The 17687-nt window shown below is 35.7% G+C and overlaps 1 protein-coding gene across 1 annotated transcript; it reads left to right on the top strand.

Moving 5' to 3' along the window:
* Positions 1-5538, top strand: LOC105156885 (glyoxysomal fatty acid beta-oxidation multifunctional protein MFP-a). Its single transcript, XM_011073135.2, has 18 exons — positions 1-304; positions 1087-1158; positions 1246-1311; positions 1391-1447; positions 1575-1642; positions 1714-1795; positions 2021-2076; positions 2191-2493; positions 2575-2661; positions 3219-3393; positions 3489-3610; positions 3705-3868; positions 3948-4202; positions 4319-4440; positions 4546-4667; positions 4764-4912; positions 4993-5131; positions 5211-5538. The coding sequence occupies exons 1-18, from the start codon at positions 205-207 to the stop codon at positions 5244-5246; spliced, it is 2175 nt and encodes a 724-aa protein (XP_011071437.1). The 5' UTR covers positions 1-204; the 3' UTR covers positions 5247-5538.

Here is a 17687-nt window from a genome sequence, read left to right on the forward strand (position 1 = left end):
ATCTTGATTAACAATCCAAACCGCACCCCAACGTCACTGTTCACACTCCCGGGCACGACACCTCTATCTTCCTTGCATTCTTGTCACAATAAATATCCACAACGTTCATCTTTCCAGAAAGATCCCTTTTCTCTTGAAAGTAAAAATCAGTAATTTTAGCAGAGTGTTGGAGAAAGCAGTGGGAAACAAAAAAAAAGGGGGGAAATGAACAGCGCAAAGGGAAGGACGACTCTTGATGTGGGAGCTGATGGGGTTGCCATCATCACCATCATCAACCCGCCTGTCAATTCTCTTTCATTTGATGGTAATCTGATTCTAAAGTTTGAATTGTTTTTGAAAAATTCAGATCTTTTTTGTCTTATGAGTCTTGATTTTGGTTCTTCTTTGATGGGTTCTTTCTGAATTGTGCTGCTACTTATCATCTCTGTGAGTAATGTTAATTCATGTTTGTTTCTTTTTTTTATTAAAAATATTTGTTTGTGGATCAGAAGGAATATGTATTTCATTGTGGAGATCTAATTATGATTGATCATGGGTTTATAAGTTTTACCTTGTGTGTGAAACTTTAGCTTTTGGGGCTCAAAAAAAAAAAAAAACAGAAAAAACAGAAAGAAAGAAAGAAGTTTGGTAATTTTCTTTTTCCAGTTTTTGTTTAAGGTAGCTGGAGAGTGTTTTTAGATTGTTTAATGCTTTGGGTATCAAATGCCTTGATTGGAGTTTAAGAGCTGCTTTTTGAATTTATTGAAATGATTAGGGTTAAGAATTTTAGGTTCAAGTTTGCATTTTCATGGGAGAAGTTAGTATGGTGGATTGTTACTACAGAAGTGCGTTGCTCGCCTTGTATGTTTTACATGTTTGCCAAAGTTTATGCTTTGGATGTTTTAGCTGTAAGAGGAATCGGTTGAAGTGTTACTAGTGTAATAAAGTTGATGGTCGCGAAAAATTTCTTCAAGACAAAGGCATGCTTGATAATTGATGTTGACAATTTAGTTGTGAAGTAACTTAGGCTCTGTGAGGTAAATTGATGGATGATTGATCTGAGCCTTTCGAGCAAACACTTACGCCTTTGATTTGTTCTGTATTCAGTGTTGAACAGCTTAAAAGAAACCTGTGAGCAGGCATTGAGAAGAGATGATGTGAAGGCAGTTGTTATCACAGGTAAACAGAAATAAACTATTTAGGCATTGCCTCATTGAACACTTGGGATGGGTGATGTATGAGGGGTTTGCTTTTCATGTTGAGCAGGTGCACAAGGAAAGTTTTCTGGTGGTTTTGATATTAGTGCATTTGGGAAAATTCAAGACAAAAGTGGTACGTTGTACTGTTTGAGTCATTTTCTCAATTTGTTGCTTAAGAATTATGTCTGAGCTAGTGCCCTGTTTGATCACAGTCCAAGCTCCAAAGCCTGGTTTTGTATCTGTGGAGATTCTCAATGATGTTGTGGCAGGTATGTTGTTGAGATTTTCTTCTCCTTTCAAAGTCTGGAAATGTTTTCCATCAAACAGGGTCTTTTCTTATTTTGGTTTTGTGTTAATCATCATTTTTGTTCAATTCACGGGATACGTTGTTTTCAGCTGCAAAAAAGCCCTTTGTGGCTGCCGTTGATGGTCTTGCCCTGGGTGGAGGATTAGAGGTTGCAATGGTAAGTTCTACCATCTGTTTCCGTTGAAACACTTTTCTTATTCGTGAGATGACTTTTATTTCTTGATTCAGGCCTGTCATGCACGTATATCTACCCCCACTGCTCAATTAGGATTACCTGAGCTGCAGCTTGGGATAATTCCTGGATTTGGAGGTATGCTATAACTCACTAACTTGATAAAATCTGCTGAATACAACTTTCAATTTCCAATAAACGCAACAATTAAAGAAGAGCTCTTGTGGGGTACAGTGGGCCAATGAGTAGCCAAGTTTAGTTGATGTCTGGTGTTGTCATTTTGACTTTCTACAATTTGTGAGTTGTAGCTAAAGCTTACTGGAGCAGTTTTTAGTAGAATGTTACAGTTGTTATTTGTTTCAGGAACACAGGCACTTCCACGCCTCGTAGGTATAGCTAAGGCCCTTGAAATGATGCTGGTAAGCTTCGAATTTGTGTATGAACTGGTCTAGTATTTCCAATTTGCAAGCTTGACCTTTTTCTGTTTCGCATCTACGATCTATTTATATTTTGTGTTTCTCTTTCTTGCATAGACATCAAAGCCTGTGAAAGGGGAGGAGGCCTTAAATTTAGGCCTTGTGGATGCTCTTGCTTCACCAAATGAATTGGTGAATACTGCTCGTCAATGGGCTCTTGATATTTTGGAGCGGAGAAGACCTTGGGTTATCACTTTTTACAAAACTGACAAGTTAGAACCTCTAGGCGAAGCAAGGGAAATACTAAAATTTGCTCGAGCTCAGACCCGCAAACGGGCTCCAAACCTCAAGCATCCATTAGTTTGCATTGATGTTATCGAGGAGGGTATTGTTTCTGGTGCTCGTGCTGGTCTCTGGAAGGTATCTTCTGTTCCGATGCTATACTCTTGAACTCGTGTTGCTAGAATCTTTCTAAGATATGTGAATATCTACTTTTATCAGGAAGCTGAAGCATTTCAAGCCCTCCTGGAATCAGATACTTGCAAGAGCTTGGTTCATATTTTCTTCGCCCAGCGTGGCACCACAAAGGTTGAGAGAAGTTCCATTCTTTTTCAGCATCAATTTCAATGCATTTAGAAGGATCTAAACTATAACCATGAAATAAATGTTCTATTATTAAATTAAGAACAATTTCCAGCTCTCACTCCTTGTCTGAACTGTTTTTTATATGATTGCAAGCCTTTTGATGATGTTCATAAGGGTTAGTGTATCATTTATAGAGTTCAGATCACAAGCTGGTATCTGCATGCTCTGTATGTTCCATGTCTAGCATGACGAGATATTGGGATTATAATTCTGGATATAGACCCGCGTTTTTTTCTACATTACTTTCTTTTAAGCTTCCAGAACTGGTTAATATGTGATTATGAATTTATGCTAGTTACTTTTTGAGTTTCATCACTTAAAGTGATCCTTTCAGATTAACATTAGTAGAGTAGGAATTTTGGACGATGCAAGTATGTTGTTGGTGAATGATTGTCTCTTTGTAAATCTTCCCAAAATATCTTCTTTGATCCTCTGATCGCTTATTGTTTTCGACCTGAAGCTATGAATTTACTGGGGCCTTTCTCTCTACTTGTGAACAGGTACCAGGTGTCACTGATCTAGGGTTGAAACCAAGGAGCATCAAGAAGGTTGCTATACTTGGTGGAGGGCTTATGGGCTCTGGAATAGCAACGGCATTGATTCTTTCAAATTACCAAGTTATCCTGAAAGAAGTCAATGATAAGTTCTTGCAAGCTGGGATTGGTAGAGTAAAAGGTGAGTCTGCTGGCCAATTTCTTGTCTTGACATTACCAACCATGCTAATTAAGTATCTGTATATCTCCATTTTGACTTGTATTTATGTCTATCAGGAAATCTGCAAAGCCGTGTCAAGAAAGGGCAAATGAGCCAAGAGAAGTTCGAAAAGACTCTTTCTTTGCTCAAAGGTGTTCTCGATTATGAAAGCTTTAGAGATGTAGACATGGTTATTGAGGTACATTGAAGTATATATCAATTTGTATCTGTCCCGAATCTCTGCTGTTTTTAGGTGAACTCTTCATTGATACTCGTTCCTGACTTGTGAGTAGGCGGTGATTGAGAATGTATCCTTGAAGCAGCAAATATTCTCGGATCTTGAGAAATTCTGTCCTCCACACTGCATTCTTGGTAGTAACACTTCTACTATTGACCTCAATTTGATTGGAGAGAAAACGAGGTCTCAGGATCGTATTATTGGAGCACATTTTTTCAGGTAAAAAGTTGAAGGGATCTTCAAGTTTCCGCCCTTGCATATATCATGGGATGTAAATCTTGTTTTATAACTATTGCAGTCCGGCTCACGTGATGCCGCTTTTAGAAATTGTCCGCACTCAGAAGACTTCTCCTCAAGTAATTGTAGACTTATTGGATGTTGGGAAGAAAATAAAGAAGACGCCTGTTGTAGTTGGAAATTGCACGGGCTTTGCCGTCAACAGAATGTTCTTCCCTTACACTCAAGCTGCTCTTCTGCTCGTCGAACGTGGTACAGATGTTTATCAGATTGATCGTGCGATTACCAATTTCGGGATGCCTATGGGTCCATTCAGGTAGACTTCTAATGTACAAACAGACCTAGAGCACTCCAAATCACCTTTGTGGCTTTTAATACGTAAATAATTGAATTTTAAGCATCATGATTGATTGTTTCATTACATGTTATTAGATTGTGCGACCTTGTTGGTTTTGGTGTTGCAATTGCTACTGGGGGACAATTTGTTCTGAATTTCCCAGAAAGAACTTACAAGTCGATGCTGATACCGCTCATGCAAGAGGACAAGAGAGCAGGTAAATCTCTCTTCTAATATAAAAACTTATTTCCAGCTAAAGTTATTTCATTTCAAGTTTTAACGAGCAAAAATGCTGTCTATTCCAAAAATCAACTTGCTTTAGGCGAAACTACTCGCAAGGGGTTCTATGTCTACGACGAGAAGCGCAAGGCGAGCCCTGATCCGGAAATAAAAAGATACATTGAGAAGGCCAGAGAGCTTTCCGGTGTTACCATCGACCCTAAGGTTACCCCCACATCTTACATCATGAATTAAGTCGTGCACGTGCGTGTGTGTGTGTTTATAGTCATCTAATTTTGTTGTGGATGAGCTTGTGTTCAGTTAACGAAAATGTCAAATAAGGATATCGTGGAGATGATATTCTTTCCAGTTGTGAACGAGGCATGCCGAGTACTTGCTGAGGGCATTGCCGTAAAAGCTGCTGATCTCGACATATCAGCTGTCATGGGAATGGGGTTTCCTCCTTACAGGTTCGTTCACTGTATCATTTGGGGAAACAACTCCTCAAACACAGAACCATATTTACGTAATCTTTTAACACATTAACCAGGGGAGGTATCATTTTCTGGGCCGACACTCTGGGATCGAAATACATTTGTGCACGACTGGAAGAGTGGTCAAAGTCTTACGGAGGATTCTTCAAGCCCTGCTCGTATTTGGCCGAACGAGCCGCAAAGGGTGCTCCTCTGGTGAGATTCTATAACTCTATTCTGCACTCCATTCAAGCCAGTGATTGTATGCTGATGTACATTATTTCTGTTCATATAGAGTTTAATGACAGATCCGGCAAAGTCCCGGTTATAAGGCGGATACCCAGTTTGCTGGTTGCCGTATCTCGTCTCCCATCGTTGCTGCAATTTCTTCGTTATATGCTTCTATGTTGATCCCATGTTTGAGAGGGTTAGTGGGGAGCAGAATAATGGGAATATGAAGGAGAGTAATAATGTAACTGCAAGAATTGAGAACAAACTTTTATATGTAGTGAGAACAAGTTTTCTTAAATGCATTATTCCCAGTTTTATTTACTAGCAATTCTCTCGATGAAACTGCAGTTCAGACTCTTTCGATCATATTCATCTTTTGGTACTTTGTCTTCCCCATGTTGGATCTTTTATTTCACTTGTATGTTATACAATGTTGTCATATCAAAACGACGATGATATGCGCCCGTTTTGTTTTCTTATGTGATTTGTAAAAAGTGTAGTTAAATAATGAAAGATACTCAAAAAGATTATCGTAACATAATGTTTGGATTTGTGTTTTTAAAAGTGTTTTGTTTTGTATTGTGGAGATACAGAAAGCAAAATAGAGATAAGTAAGTGTGTGTTGAAAATAGATGGTATGTTTGGATTTGTGTTTTGAAGGAATTTAAACTATTTTAAAATAAGTGGTGTAGGTTTAATATTGGGATTTAGGAGAAAAAAGTTACTGTTCATTGTCAAATCATATTTTTTATATATAAATATCATATGTTTAATATTGTATTTTTGAAAAATAAAAATTACTGTTTATTGTTAAATCATGTCTGTTTTATATTATATATATAAGTTTATATATAACATATATAGAAAGTTGAAAAATAAAAAAGACACACAGATAGGGTGTTAAAATATAAAAATAAATATTGGGTGTGTTTTATCTTATTTCAAAAAATAAAAAAACATGAATCCAAACATAGTGTATGTTTTCCGGATTTATCTAATCGTTCTATGGTAGCTAAATACTTTCCGGCCTGGTTTATCAGTTGGTATTGGGATGGAATATGGATTGCCGTTTGCATTGGTAGGAATTTTGTTAAGCTGTTTATTAGAATTATGAAAGTTTATGAGGGCAAAAAACATGGGAGAGAAAAATCGAGTAGTGGGTTGAGAGGAAAAAAAAATATAATTATAAAATAATTAAAAAAATATTTATGAGTAATTTTTTGAAAGAATAAAATGAATGAAAAGGTAAAATGAGACAATAGAAAACTGGTACGATCAATGAATTTTCTTTTATAATAGTACAGCGATGAATGGAACCTATATTAATAAGCACATCTGCTCATAAGGATAATAAAGTAATTTTACTTATTTGCTAGAAATAAGACAAAACGTCTTGTCCCACGTTATGTAAGCATTCATTTGCTTATTTGAATATTTTAATTTGCCACAATCATTGGACCGTTCAAATAAGAATCCCACCTACATGCGTGGGATTCAAATCGAGCCGAACGGACCTTAGTAAACAAGGCCTCAAAGAATATTAATTACACTTTAATAAGGACGATTTGGCATACAACTGGATAAACGATTTTTCTACTAAATGTGGTAGGTTCTATTCCTGTTTGCATGAAATACGGATGATGTGGCATACAACTGGATCAATTTGATGAATTATCACAATTGCATATCCTCATTTCAGACTGAGTTTAACAAAATATAAAAATTTTGTTAGCTTCTTAAATGGTGAATGGTTGAACAAGAAATGAGCCTTTTGTCATAACTTTCTCATACTTGAGATATGGACACTACCTCTAGGTGTAACCTTTCGCTCAATACTAGAATCGAAAATTGAAACATAGCATCTGAGGTATGGAAGAAGATGAAGATTGTATTCACTACTACCACAACCCATCAAGTCATATCGAGTTGGGTTGGTATCGGCAATGGGTAGAGTCTTATCTTATTCAAATCACCCCGAAAGAATTCCATTCTATTGAATAATCCTCAAACCCCTTAACACCAAATGCCATTGTTTTAGATTGATTTTTTGGGTCCAGATAGGGCCTAGTCCCATTTTTCGATTCTTTTTTTCCTTCTTCTTATTTATTGAATAATATTCGATATTTTTATTTAAGATAAGATAATTATGATCAAAATTACCATGAGCAATATGCATTAGATTTTATAATATATTTTTAATCTTTCTTTTTTATTTTTATTTTTATCCATAATTTATCACTAAATTTAGGATTATTGGGACCTAATCCATAATAACTCTTTCTCGATAGACTTTTTTTAAAAAAAATATATATCATTTATCATATCGTTTAAAAAATAATTTAATAAAAATATTAAACTACATATTTAGTGACAATCGGATTAATATTATAGAACATTAATCTTCAATTTTATTGCTTCAACCAAATATTATTGCCTATCAAGATGTCTGGAAAATATTGCTATCATATTCAATATATTTAAATAACTAGATATCCAATTATTTATTGATAAAAAAATATACTTGGTTAAAGAATTACACAATAAATAATTTTATGAGTCTAAAATTTTTTTGGGTTCAAATTGAATCGATAAACCCATGAGTACTGATACATAGAGATCCAACTCAAACCTAATTTTTATTTTTTAATAAGTTTGGATCTAGATTTGGGTCTAATAATATTTATTGGATCTGAAAATAAAATTTTAAATTAGTCTATGAATTTAGATTGAGTCTCACTCTACCTACGGATATCCCTAATATCAACCAAGGTAAACATGACCTGAGAGGAAAATAATAGTTGGAGAGGGATATAATAGTAATCCATTGATATAGGCTAGTGGGCTGGAGTAGGGAGGAGACAAAAAGGCTTTCTCTTTTAATATTGTGCTTATTAAATTAGATTGGATTTATATTTTTTATTTTATATATAAACTACATTAATTTTTTTCTTAAGTAAAATAAATTGCATAAATATATTTACATTATATGTATATAATAAATTAATATAAAAATACAAAAATAATTAAAAATAGCAAATTCAATCTAATGCATGCAAAAAGCATACGGATAGAATAGTCTGTGGACTTGAGCTTCTTGGTAGGATGAGTTCTTTGCAAGCCTAAAAATGAGAACCTGTAAAAAAATGTTATCGCTCCAATACACAAGTCTGCATATAATATTGGAAGAATAATGTTAAAAGAGAAAGCACAAAAATAAGATAGTAGGTTATGTTGAAAGAGTGAGTGAAACGAGTGTGTATGGCAGAAATTGTTTGTGTATGCTTGAAAAAAAATGACCCCCACTTGAGGGCGCTAAACCTACTTTTATACTCGCAGTCCCCGGCCGAGGAAGAGTCTTGCTCCCCAGGGAGTCTGGGAGGCTGTTGCTAACAAATAAGTCTCCTCCTCATCCTAGTGTTGGTTGGAGAGGTTCAAAAGAGTCCACCCTTGGTTGAGGAATCCCAGTTAAATAGGAGTCCCTCTCTTCCGAGGTTTCGACCATATGGGCATCCTCATCACTTCCTGAATGAATAATTTCTAATCACCTGGACAAGTTCCTTCTGGTGGATAGAACAGTGTTGGGATTCTTGAGTCCTCGTCGGGTCAGCAATTTTCTTCCTGGGCCTTGTCTCATTTAGGCCTTAGTTTGAGGAAAGCTCCTTAGAGTCTGGTGCCCCATTGGGCCTCCAAGGTCTATTGTTAGGCTGGTACATAGGCTAAAAATTGGGTTGCTCGTTTATGGCCACATCATTCAGTCTCCCCCCCCCCCCTTTTAAGGAGGATAATGCTCACCCAATCCTCCTTCGAGTAGAGAATTTCTTTTGGTGAAAGGGATGCCTCTACCTCTACCAAGGAGGATCTTCTTGACGGGGTTATCCTTACTCCTAAAGGAATTGGGGAACATCCCCCTCGAATTTCAAGATCTGTTCTGTCAGATATGGTTTGATGGCTAGGGTCTAGCCTATTTTGGGGAGCATGCAAGTGTCCACCAGCACCTGATCCTAATGGGGGAATGTTAAGCACCTTTGCGCTTTTCCCACATCCTTAGTAATCTCCCCTCACTTGACCTCGTAATTAACCATCCCCATCCTCTTCATCTCCTTCCTTTAGCAGCATCTTTCCCACTTATTCCCCCCCCTCCCCCGATTTTGAGAGAGGTTTTTAGCTCTGGAGGTTCTGCCTTTTGCCAACTCTTCATCTTATTTTCGTAAGTTTCTTTCTTTTACTTAACTCTTTCATCTTCTTTTTGGGTTTTCTTCTTCTTTTAGATTTTAAGTTTTATTTATGGCTTCCTTGGATGAGTTTGTGAGGTCTATGGGCGAACGGGTGATCGGTGATGATCCTCTAAGGCCACTTTTGGGGGGACGGGCTTGGCTTTTAGGCCTTTGGTAAGGCCCGAAGTGGAGCCTAATGAAGGCCACTACTACTCCTCACCGCTTATTGGATGATTTCTCAGAGGAGGAGGATGAGGATGTTAGGGAGAACGAGGAGGATGGTCCCTTGGAGAGGAGGAAAAAAGGAACCAAGGGTGAGGAGCGATGAGAAAGAGAGGATGTCTGGCCCTGCTGTGGGGGACTTTGCCCCCCTCTTCCCTCAAGCTTGTCGATGTCTGCCTTCTACTGGAGTATGGGATTCTTTTAGATTATACTATTTATATCCCTTCCCCCAATAGTTAGTCGGATTCCCCTCACCCAATTATTTGTGTTTTTTCACTGCCTAACTGAGGGCAAGCGTTCTTTTCCCTATCCCTCATTTCTACGAGGATGTCGACCATCATTTTCAAGTCCCTCTTAATCAATGGGACCTACGCCTTCTATCTAGTGGCTAGTTTTGCCATGTTACTTTGGTTTTAGAGCCCCTATTCAGGAAAAAGTTTTTTCCAATATTTTCAGTTAAAGAGGTCTAAGCCAAGTGTCCTCGTCGTGGGTTGCATTTTCTGGTTGCCCCCAGTACTCCTAACAACTAGAAAGATAGCTTTATCTATGTTCTTCCCCTACCCTGTAGGTCTTCCCCATTAGATGGATTTATGATTTTCCTATGCTGCTTCTTTTGCTATAAGGGATAGGACCACCACCTTTTTCTTTTCTGTTGGAAAAATTAAATGATCATACTTATGATTGTCGAGACTTGATAGACAAGTGGCTCATTTATGATTTCAGAGCGAGTCCTAGGACCACCCCTCTGGGGGAGCCTTCGAGTATTCAATATTGTTTTTCTGAATTTTATTTTAGGTATTTGGATTATGTTGGTTAACCTTTGCTTGTTTCTCTTCATGGAGAAAATCATGTTTGATAAGTTGCTCAAGGATCATGCTTTAGGAAGCCTAGGGGGTTGTTCTACAGCTACTCCTTCTTCTAGGGCCCCTCCAATGAGTTAAAAGGGAAACATCCTGTTTCTTCAACCCTAGGGGGATCTTCCAAGAGGGGGAGGGGGAGCTCTTCAGGATATCTTTCTACAGGAGTTCCCCCGTTTACCGCTTTCTAAAATTTTTAGGGTGGGTGCCCACTCCTGGAGATAAGTGCTCCTTTTCTGTTTTGCCTAAGGAAGATCTGGATAAGATGTTAACCTCCCGTGTTTCTAAGGTGAGCTATTTTCACTTTTAAGTCGACCCTTTTCCTATTTATAATTTTTTGTTTCATATTTTTCAAGGCGGTGGTGGTGTTTCAAAAGTTTCTATCCCATCCTCAGACTGCACCCCCTCTTCTCCCAAGGGACGGTCAGGGGAGGAGGTTAGAGGAAATGGTGGAGCATTTGCTGGCTGAAAATGCCAAGTTAAAGGAGGCCAAGACTTAGGCTGTGGGAGGTATCAGCGGCTGATAAGGAAGGTAAAAAGCTGCAGATTGAGTTATTAACTATGAAGGAGATTCAATCAGAGCTGTTATTGAAGGCAGCAAAGTGGGCTCGCTTGGACTTCCCCAACTCCATTGAGAGCCAGCAGTATTAAGAATCATATTAATAGAACCGCCTCCCCGAGTACAAAAAATCTGAGGAGTTTCAGGGGAAGATGGCAAGGATAGTTGTCCTAAGATATGGCTTTTTGGCCTGATGGGAGCAATTTGCGGCCTATAGGTATCCTCCAATAGGCGAAGAGACAACTTTCTAAACATCAAGGTGGTCCTGGATGGCACTCCCAATCCTTTTACTAATCCCCATGCTCCTGCTTCCTAGATCCCCAACTAATTCATGTAAAATAGATGATTGTCTCTTGTCCACCCTAAACAAGATTTTTACCAATTCATGAAATATCGAAAAATATTTTTTAGATGACGATCTAGACTATCTACTTCGGACGATCGAAATAGAGGTGTGGGATTGTCCTTCGACCGGTGCACCTGAAGTTATGGAGACAGAGATCCTAGGGGGAGGACCTTCAGAGCCCCATTACTGACAACGCCCCAATCCCCTCTGAGGAGCCTGTTACTAGAGATACCCCTCCCTTGTCCGAGCAAGAGCCTACCAAGAGTAATGAGAAGACCTCCTTTGTGGGGCAAAAATGTCTGTACTCCTTTCTTTCTCCTTGAAAATAATTTTTCCGTTCTTTGTTATTCCCCTAAGGGTCGGGATGAGACAATTTCTTTCTATTTTTTTATTATTGGGGCTTTGCCTACCCCCTGCAGGTCTAGCTAGCGGACTTTCAGTACATTATATTTTTACCTTAATATGTTTATATTGAAGGATTGCCATCTGCATATTTTGTTGGGTTATTACTTTCATATATTTGCCTTGAAAGCCTACTGCCTGCATATTTTCTTGGGTTACTGGCGAGCGAGACTAGCTACCTAGCTTTGTCCTGTCATGTTTATGTATTTTATGTTCTTTCCATAGGGAATGATAAAAGAAGAGAGAATTTACTTGAAATTTTTTATGATGAATGAGATAGGGTTACCTATATTTGTGCATCTGAAGTACCACTCTTCCTTGGGCTTTGATGGACCTCTATTGTTAGGGTCACAAGGGTACTCTGGATGAATGCCTATTCCGGAAACTAGGGCTTGGGGTATAATGATCATGCTTGTTTAGATACAAGATTTTTTTAGTATGCCTCTCCTTTACCAGGCTTATTTTCAAGTAATATTGGTAAGATAATGGGGCATTAGATGAGAGTATCTTTTAATTTTTTAAAAAGGTTTTATGAGAATTACTTACCTTTTTTAGAAGAACGTCTGCCTGGGGGGTGAGGTTTATTTTTTTGGAAAGGATGCCTATCTGGGGGGCAGGTCTTAGGGATGTCTGCCTGGCGGAAGGTTTATTTTTTGAGAGGGATGCTTCTTACTTTATGAGAGAGGGATGCCTGCCTGAGGGGGCATGTCATTTTTTAAGAGAGATATGCCTGCCTGGGTTAGATGTAAAATCTCTTGAGGTTATGTATATTTTATGATCGCAGGGATTGTCCTTCCATGTCTTCTAACTGGTAACCCCTATAGCCTAGTATTCCTGTGACCATGTACAACCCCTCCTAGTTGGGATCTAATTTGCCAACTAGTTTCGATGTATCACCTTCTGAAGAACTAAATCCCCCATTTGGAAGTTTTGGGGATTTACTCTCTTATTGTGAGAATCGATCATCATGCTTTATACCGTTATTGATAAGAAGGTTTTCTCCAATATTTATTCGATAAGATCTAGGTTTTTATGTTACTTTTCGAATAGTGTATGACCAGGTGAGAAACCATCCCTATTTTAGCGGGGATGATGGCTTCTGTCCCATATACTTAGGTAAAGGGGCTTTTCCCGTTGAACCTCTTAAGGTGGTTCGGTAAGCTAAGAGGATGCTGATTAATTCTGCCCGATTCCCTCTAACTCGTTCTAACCTTCTCTTGATTCCTTGTACTCGTATGCGGTTGGTGACTTCTGCTTGCCCGTTGGCTTATGGGTGAGCTACCAAGGTAAAACTTTGCTTGATGTGTAGGCTCTTACACCAATCCTGTATTTGAAGCCATTGGAATTGTCGGCTGTTGTCTGAATTATTTCTGGAGGGAGCCCAAAGCAACATATGATACTTTTTCATATAAATTTCATGACCTCCCCCTCCGGGATTCGTGCAAGGGGCTCTACTTCCACCTATTCCAAAAAATAGTCAATGGCTATCAATAGAAATTTTCTGTATCCTAGAGCCAAAGAAACGGTCTTATTATATCCATACGCCACTGAGAGAAGGGGCAAGGAAAAAGCAAGGTGGTTAGAGGCTCCGTCAATTGGTGTATGAAGTGGAGTTTTCTGGCATTGCTCACATTTGTCCTCTAGTTCCTTAGCGCCTTATTTTATGGTGGGCCAAAAATAACCAGCCCTTAGAGCTTTGTTGACCGGAATCCAGGTTCCTACATGAGCTCCACAGCATCCGCTATGGATATCTTTTAGTACGTGTCATCTTTGTTCCTGGGACATGCATCTTAATAAGGGGTGTGTAAATGACTTCTTATAAAGCATGTCCCATTTGACGTAAAAAATGGGAAGCTCATGCCTTAAGTCTGATGGTCTCCTACTGATCTCCCAAGAGGTGCCCTTTTTTTAACCAACACAAAATGGGTGTTTTCCAGTCCCCCCAAGGAGGACAACCTGAATCTCTAGGGTTCGCTAGGCCCGACAAATATTGTACAGTAATTTGTCGAGTTCTACAATCTTTTAAAATATTGGCTACTTTAGACAGATAATTAGCCTTAGTATTTTCTTTCCTGGGGACTTATATGAGCTAAAAACTTTTGAACATTACTTTTAGTTGCTCTATTCATTGTAGGTACTGGACTATGCTATCTTCCTTAGCTTCATATGTTTTGTCTCTTTGCTTGACTATTAGTTGGGAATTTTAATATGCATGTGAGCATTACAAATTTGAAGATGAAGGTGAGCATTAATTAATAAAAATTACAAGAAAACAAAAGAAAAGAAAAGACAAAATTGGATTTGGAGATCTCTCATCTCATGTTCAATTGTGTGATTATGGTTGTTTAAGTGTTAAATCAAATCTCATGGCTTGAAAATGACCCATCACCATCACTCATTAATCACTTGCTTAGTAAATAAGATAATATTTAACCTTCTTTTTTTGCCATATTTTATTTTATTTATGGGCTCTTGTGAATATTGAATATTTCATGAGTTCACGAGCAATGGTAGGAATATAGTCTCCTTCCCATTTCATTTTCAAATTCATCCATACAAGAACTCGAGAATTTAAACATTTTATGTCTGATGTTTCTTAGTATTTTGAGATTAAGTCTAATTACATAAATATTTTATGTTTATTGCACAATTATAAGTATACATATTGAAATTGTAGTTGTAATTATAAGTACACTTTCTATAAAATAATAAAAATTTACCCAAACACTACATTACACTAATCAGACATTCCGAGACCATACCTATATTTCACAAAGGTATATGATTAAATTTAGGGCTAAATAACATAAAATCCTCGTGTGTATTAAAAACTCGGCTAAAAGCTCCTATAATTTTAAAAATTAGACGAAAACCCCCCTCTATTTTGTTAAATGTAGCTTACTTTCTCCTCTCGTTAAATTGACTTAACGGTGTTAATTTTTTTATACGATCGTTATGCTCTTTTTATTATATATTATTTGCTATTTTAATGACTGTTGGATTTTTTTTTTTACTATATAATGATCGTCGGATCTAATCAATTAATCTCAATTATTGAATTTGCACAAAATGAACGGGTTGAATTCAATATATTATTTAATATTGTATGTAAATAATTAAAAAATTACAAAAAATAAATTATATATATATAAATTTAACAAAAAAAATCCTACTCCCACGCCCGTCGCCTACCCCCATTCCCACCCCTACCCCCTCCATCCCCCGATCTGACGACGATGATGACATCGCCCTCAATTTTTTCTTAAAAAAAATATTTTTTTAATTAAGTTAATTATAGTCATTAGATATATATTTAATTAATTAAGAATAGTTTTAGATAATTATAATAATTATTAGATGTTTAATTAATTTATTTTGTTTGATATATATATTCAATTTTTTTTATTTTAAATACATATAATACTAATTTACATATAAATATTATTTATAAAAAATAATATAATTAATAAAATATTTAACCTAAATAATAATTAAAATTAATTATTTAAATTAATTTATAAATTATAATTATTATAATATCTTAATATTTATATTCATGTATATATCTAAATTTGAAAATAAAAATTTAGTATATTAATCTTTGTAATGTAATTTTTCTTTTGTTTTGGTATTATATATTTAAAACAAAAGTATTTATATTTTTAAGAGAAAGAAAAAATGAAAAAAGAATATTAAAAAAACCAATTCGACCATGGTAATTTTAGATATAATATAGGGATATTTTAATCAATTAAGAACAAAAAAAATAATAATCAAAACACGCAAAAAAATCATGCTCAAACGCACTTTAGGCTCGTGCACCCCACCTTCCGTTAGTTTTTAATGAACAGAATATTTTTTGCTGAATTTATTAAAACATAGAGGAAGTTTTATCCCATTTTTAAAATACGATAAATTTTTTAACTATTTTTAAAAAATACAAAAGATAAAATGGAATTTAACCTTAAATTAAATTTTATAAAATGTGGTAGTAATTTATCCTAATAATAAATGTAGCCCATACTTTGAAATATTAAAAATCAATAAAGAGGGGTAATTTATAACAATAAGTTTGACCTCATATTATGTTTTTTAATGCTCATATTATGTTTTTTTTTTTCAAATTCCCCAAAAATGAATAAATAAATTCACTTATTAAAAATTTAAAATTATTTTTGAAAATACCCTTTTAATACAAAAAATAATAATATATTGTGTTTAACTCTATCTTCTCAATTATTATTGATATGGTTTGCGACTCGATCAGTACTCAAAATTTGCATGAAGTATTGTGCTTTCGAGCTCTATGAGGGTCTCATAATTTTATTTTCGGAAAACATCTCACTAGAAATATAAGGTATTGTGATTTATAAGCCGCTTAAACTATTCATAAGTTTACGATCAAAATACAACGCCTATTTACATCAATTATTTTTTAAATAGATCACAAAATAACTCATTATTTTCAAATTTCATCAAAAACTCAAATTGAATTTGAAATTGAAAAGGGAAAGTATGGAAAAATAGTGAGGTTTGTTGATGTTTATCCATTTCTATAAGTAAGAAAGGACCTGTTTGATGGATGTACGTTTCCCTTTTCAGAGGATAACATAAATATTCACTGCAGTTAGCAGAAGAAGCAGAGGGCTTTTCTCTTCACATGAATAATTAGTTGATTTGAATGACTCACAGATTCTCTCTCATGTAAAATCCTCTTTCTGTGTGTGTGTGTGTGGAAAAGATAACTCTATGGTGTGTTTGGTAGGTGAGATGGGAAAATGGGATTTAAGTAAGAGGGTGTAAGAGGTAAAAAATAAATATTCAAAATCAATCACACGACTAGTGTATTGAAAAAATACGAGATCTTGACAAGCAATGTGCGTAGTGTTTGAATTTGTGGTTTGAGTGTTTTGTTTTATATTTTAGAGATAGAAAGAGAAAAATAGAGATAAATAACTGTGTATTGAAAATAGATGATATGTTTGGATTTGTGTTTTGAGATAATTTAAAATATTTTAAAATAAGTGGTGTAGGTTTGATGTTGGGATTTGGGAGATAAAAATCGCTGTTCATTGTCAAATCATATCTTTTTTATATATAAATATGTGTATATATAAATACTGTATGTTTAATGTTATATTTTTTGGAGATAAAAATCAGTTCATTGTCAAATCATGTCTCTTTTATATTATATATATACACTATATGTAGAAAGTTGAAAAATAAAAAAAAACACACAGATAAGGTGTAAAAATATAAAAACAAACATTGAGTATGTTTATCTTGTTTTGAGAAATGCTAAAAACATAAAACCAAACATAGTTGTGATGTTCTTGATTTTGAGATCGGAAATTTTAATCCCAATCAAGTTAGCGAAACTTGAGCAATGTGTATTGGGAATTGCGGATTGTAATACACTTATTATCCGATAGTTATACAGTTTAAGGAAATCAATCAATCATACGACAAGTGTATTATATCTATTGCGTTGTACTGAAAAATATGGGAAATTTGAACTCTAGATCAAGTCAAGCCAAATGTGGGCAATGTATATTAGAAACTAGGACTTGTAACACACTTGTCATATCATTGGGTACGATTTAAGAAAAACAATCAGTCAAATTCATTATGTGATTTGTTATGTTCGATCAAATTTGATTTAGATTGATTCATATATGACCAATTCTATTTGAATTAGAATTTTTTAAGTGATAACGTCTAATAACTCGAAGATTCAAGATTTAAGAATAACTCGTGTCAGGATGTAACTCGTATTATAGTATGTGTCAGATTTTATCTATCGAATTTTCCGAAGAAAAAAAAAAGTCATCAAGAAAACTTTCTCAACCAACCCCCGAACAAATAGATGTAGAAAAAATTCATTTTCTTGTAGCAAAAATTTGACGATTAGTTAGCAGTCATTTATGTCAATTCCGAGTGT

Source organism: Sesamum indicum, linkage group LG3 (genome assembly GCF_000512975.1).
Source record: "Sesamum indicum cultivar Zhongzhi No. 13 linkage group LG3, S_indicum_v1.0, whole genome shotgun sequence".
Classification (NCBI taxonomy): Eukaryota; Viridiplantae; Streptophyta; class Magnoliopsida; order Lamiales; family Pedaliaceae; genus Sesamum; species Sesamum indicum.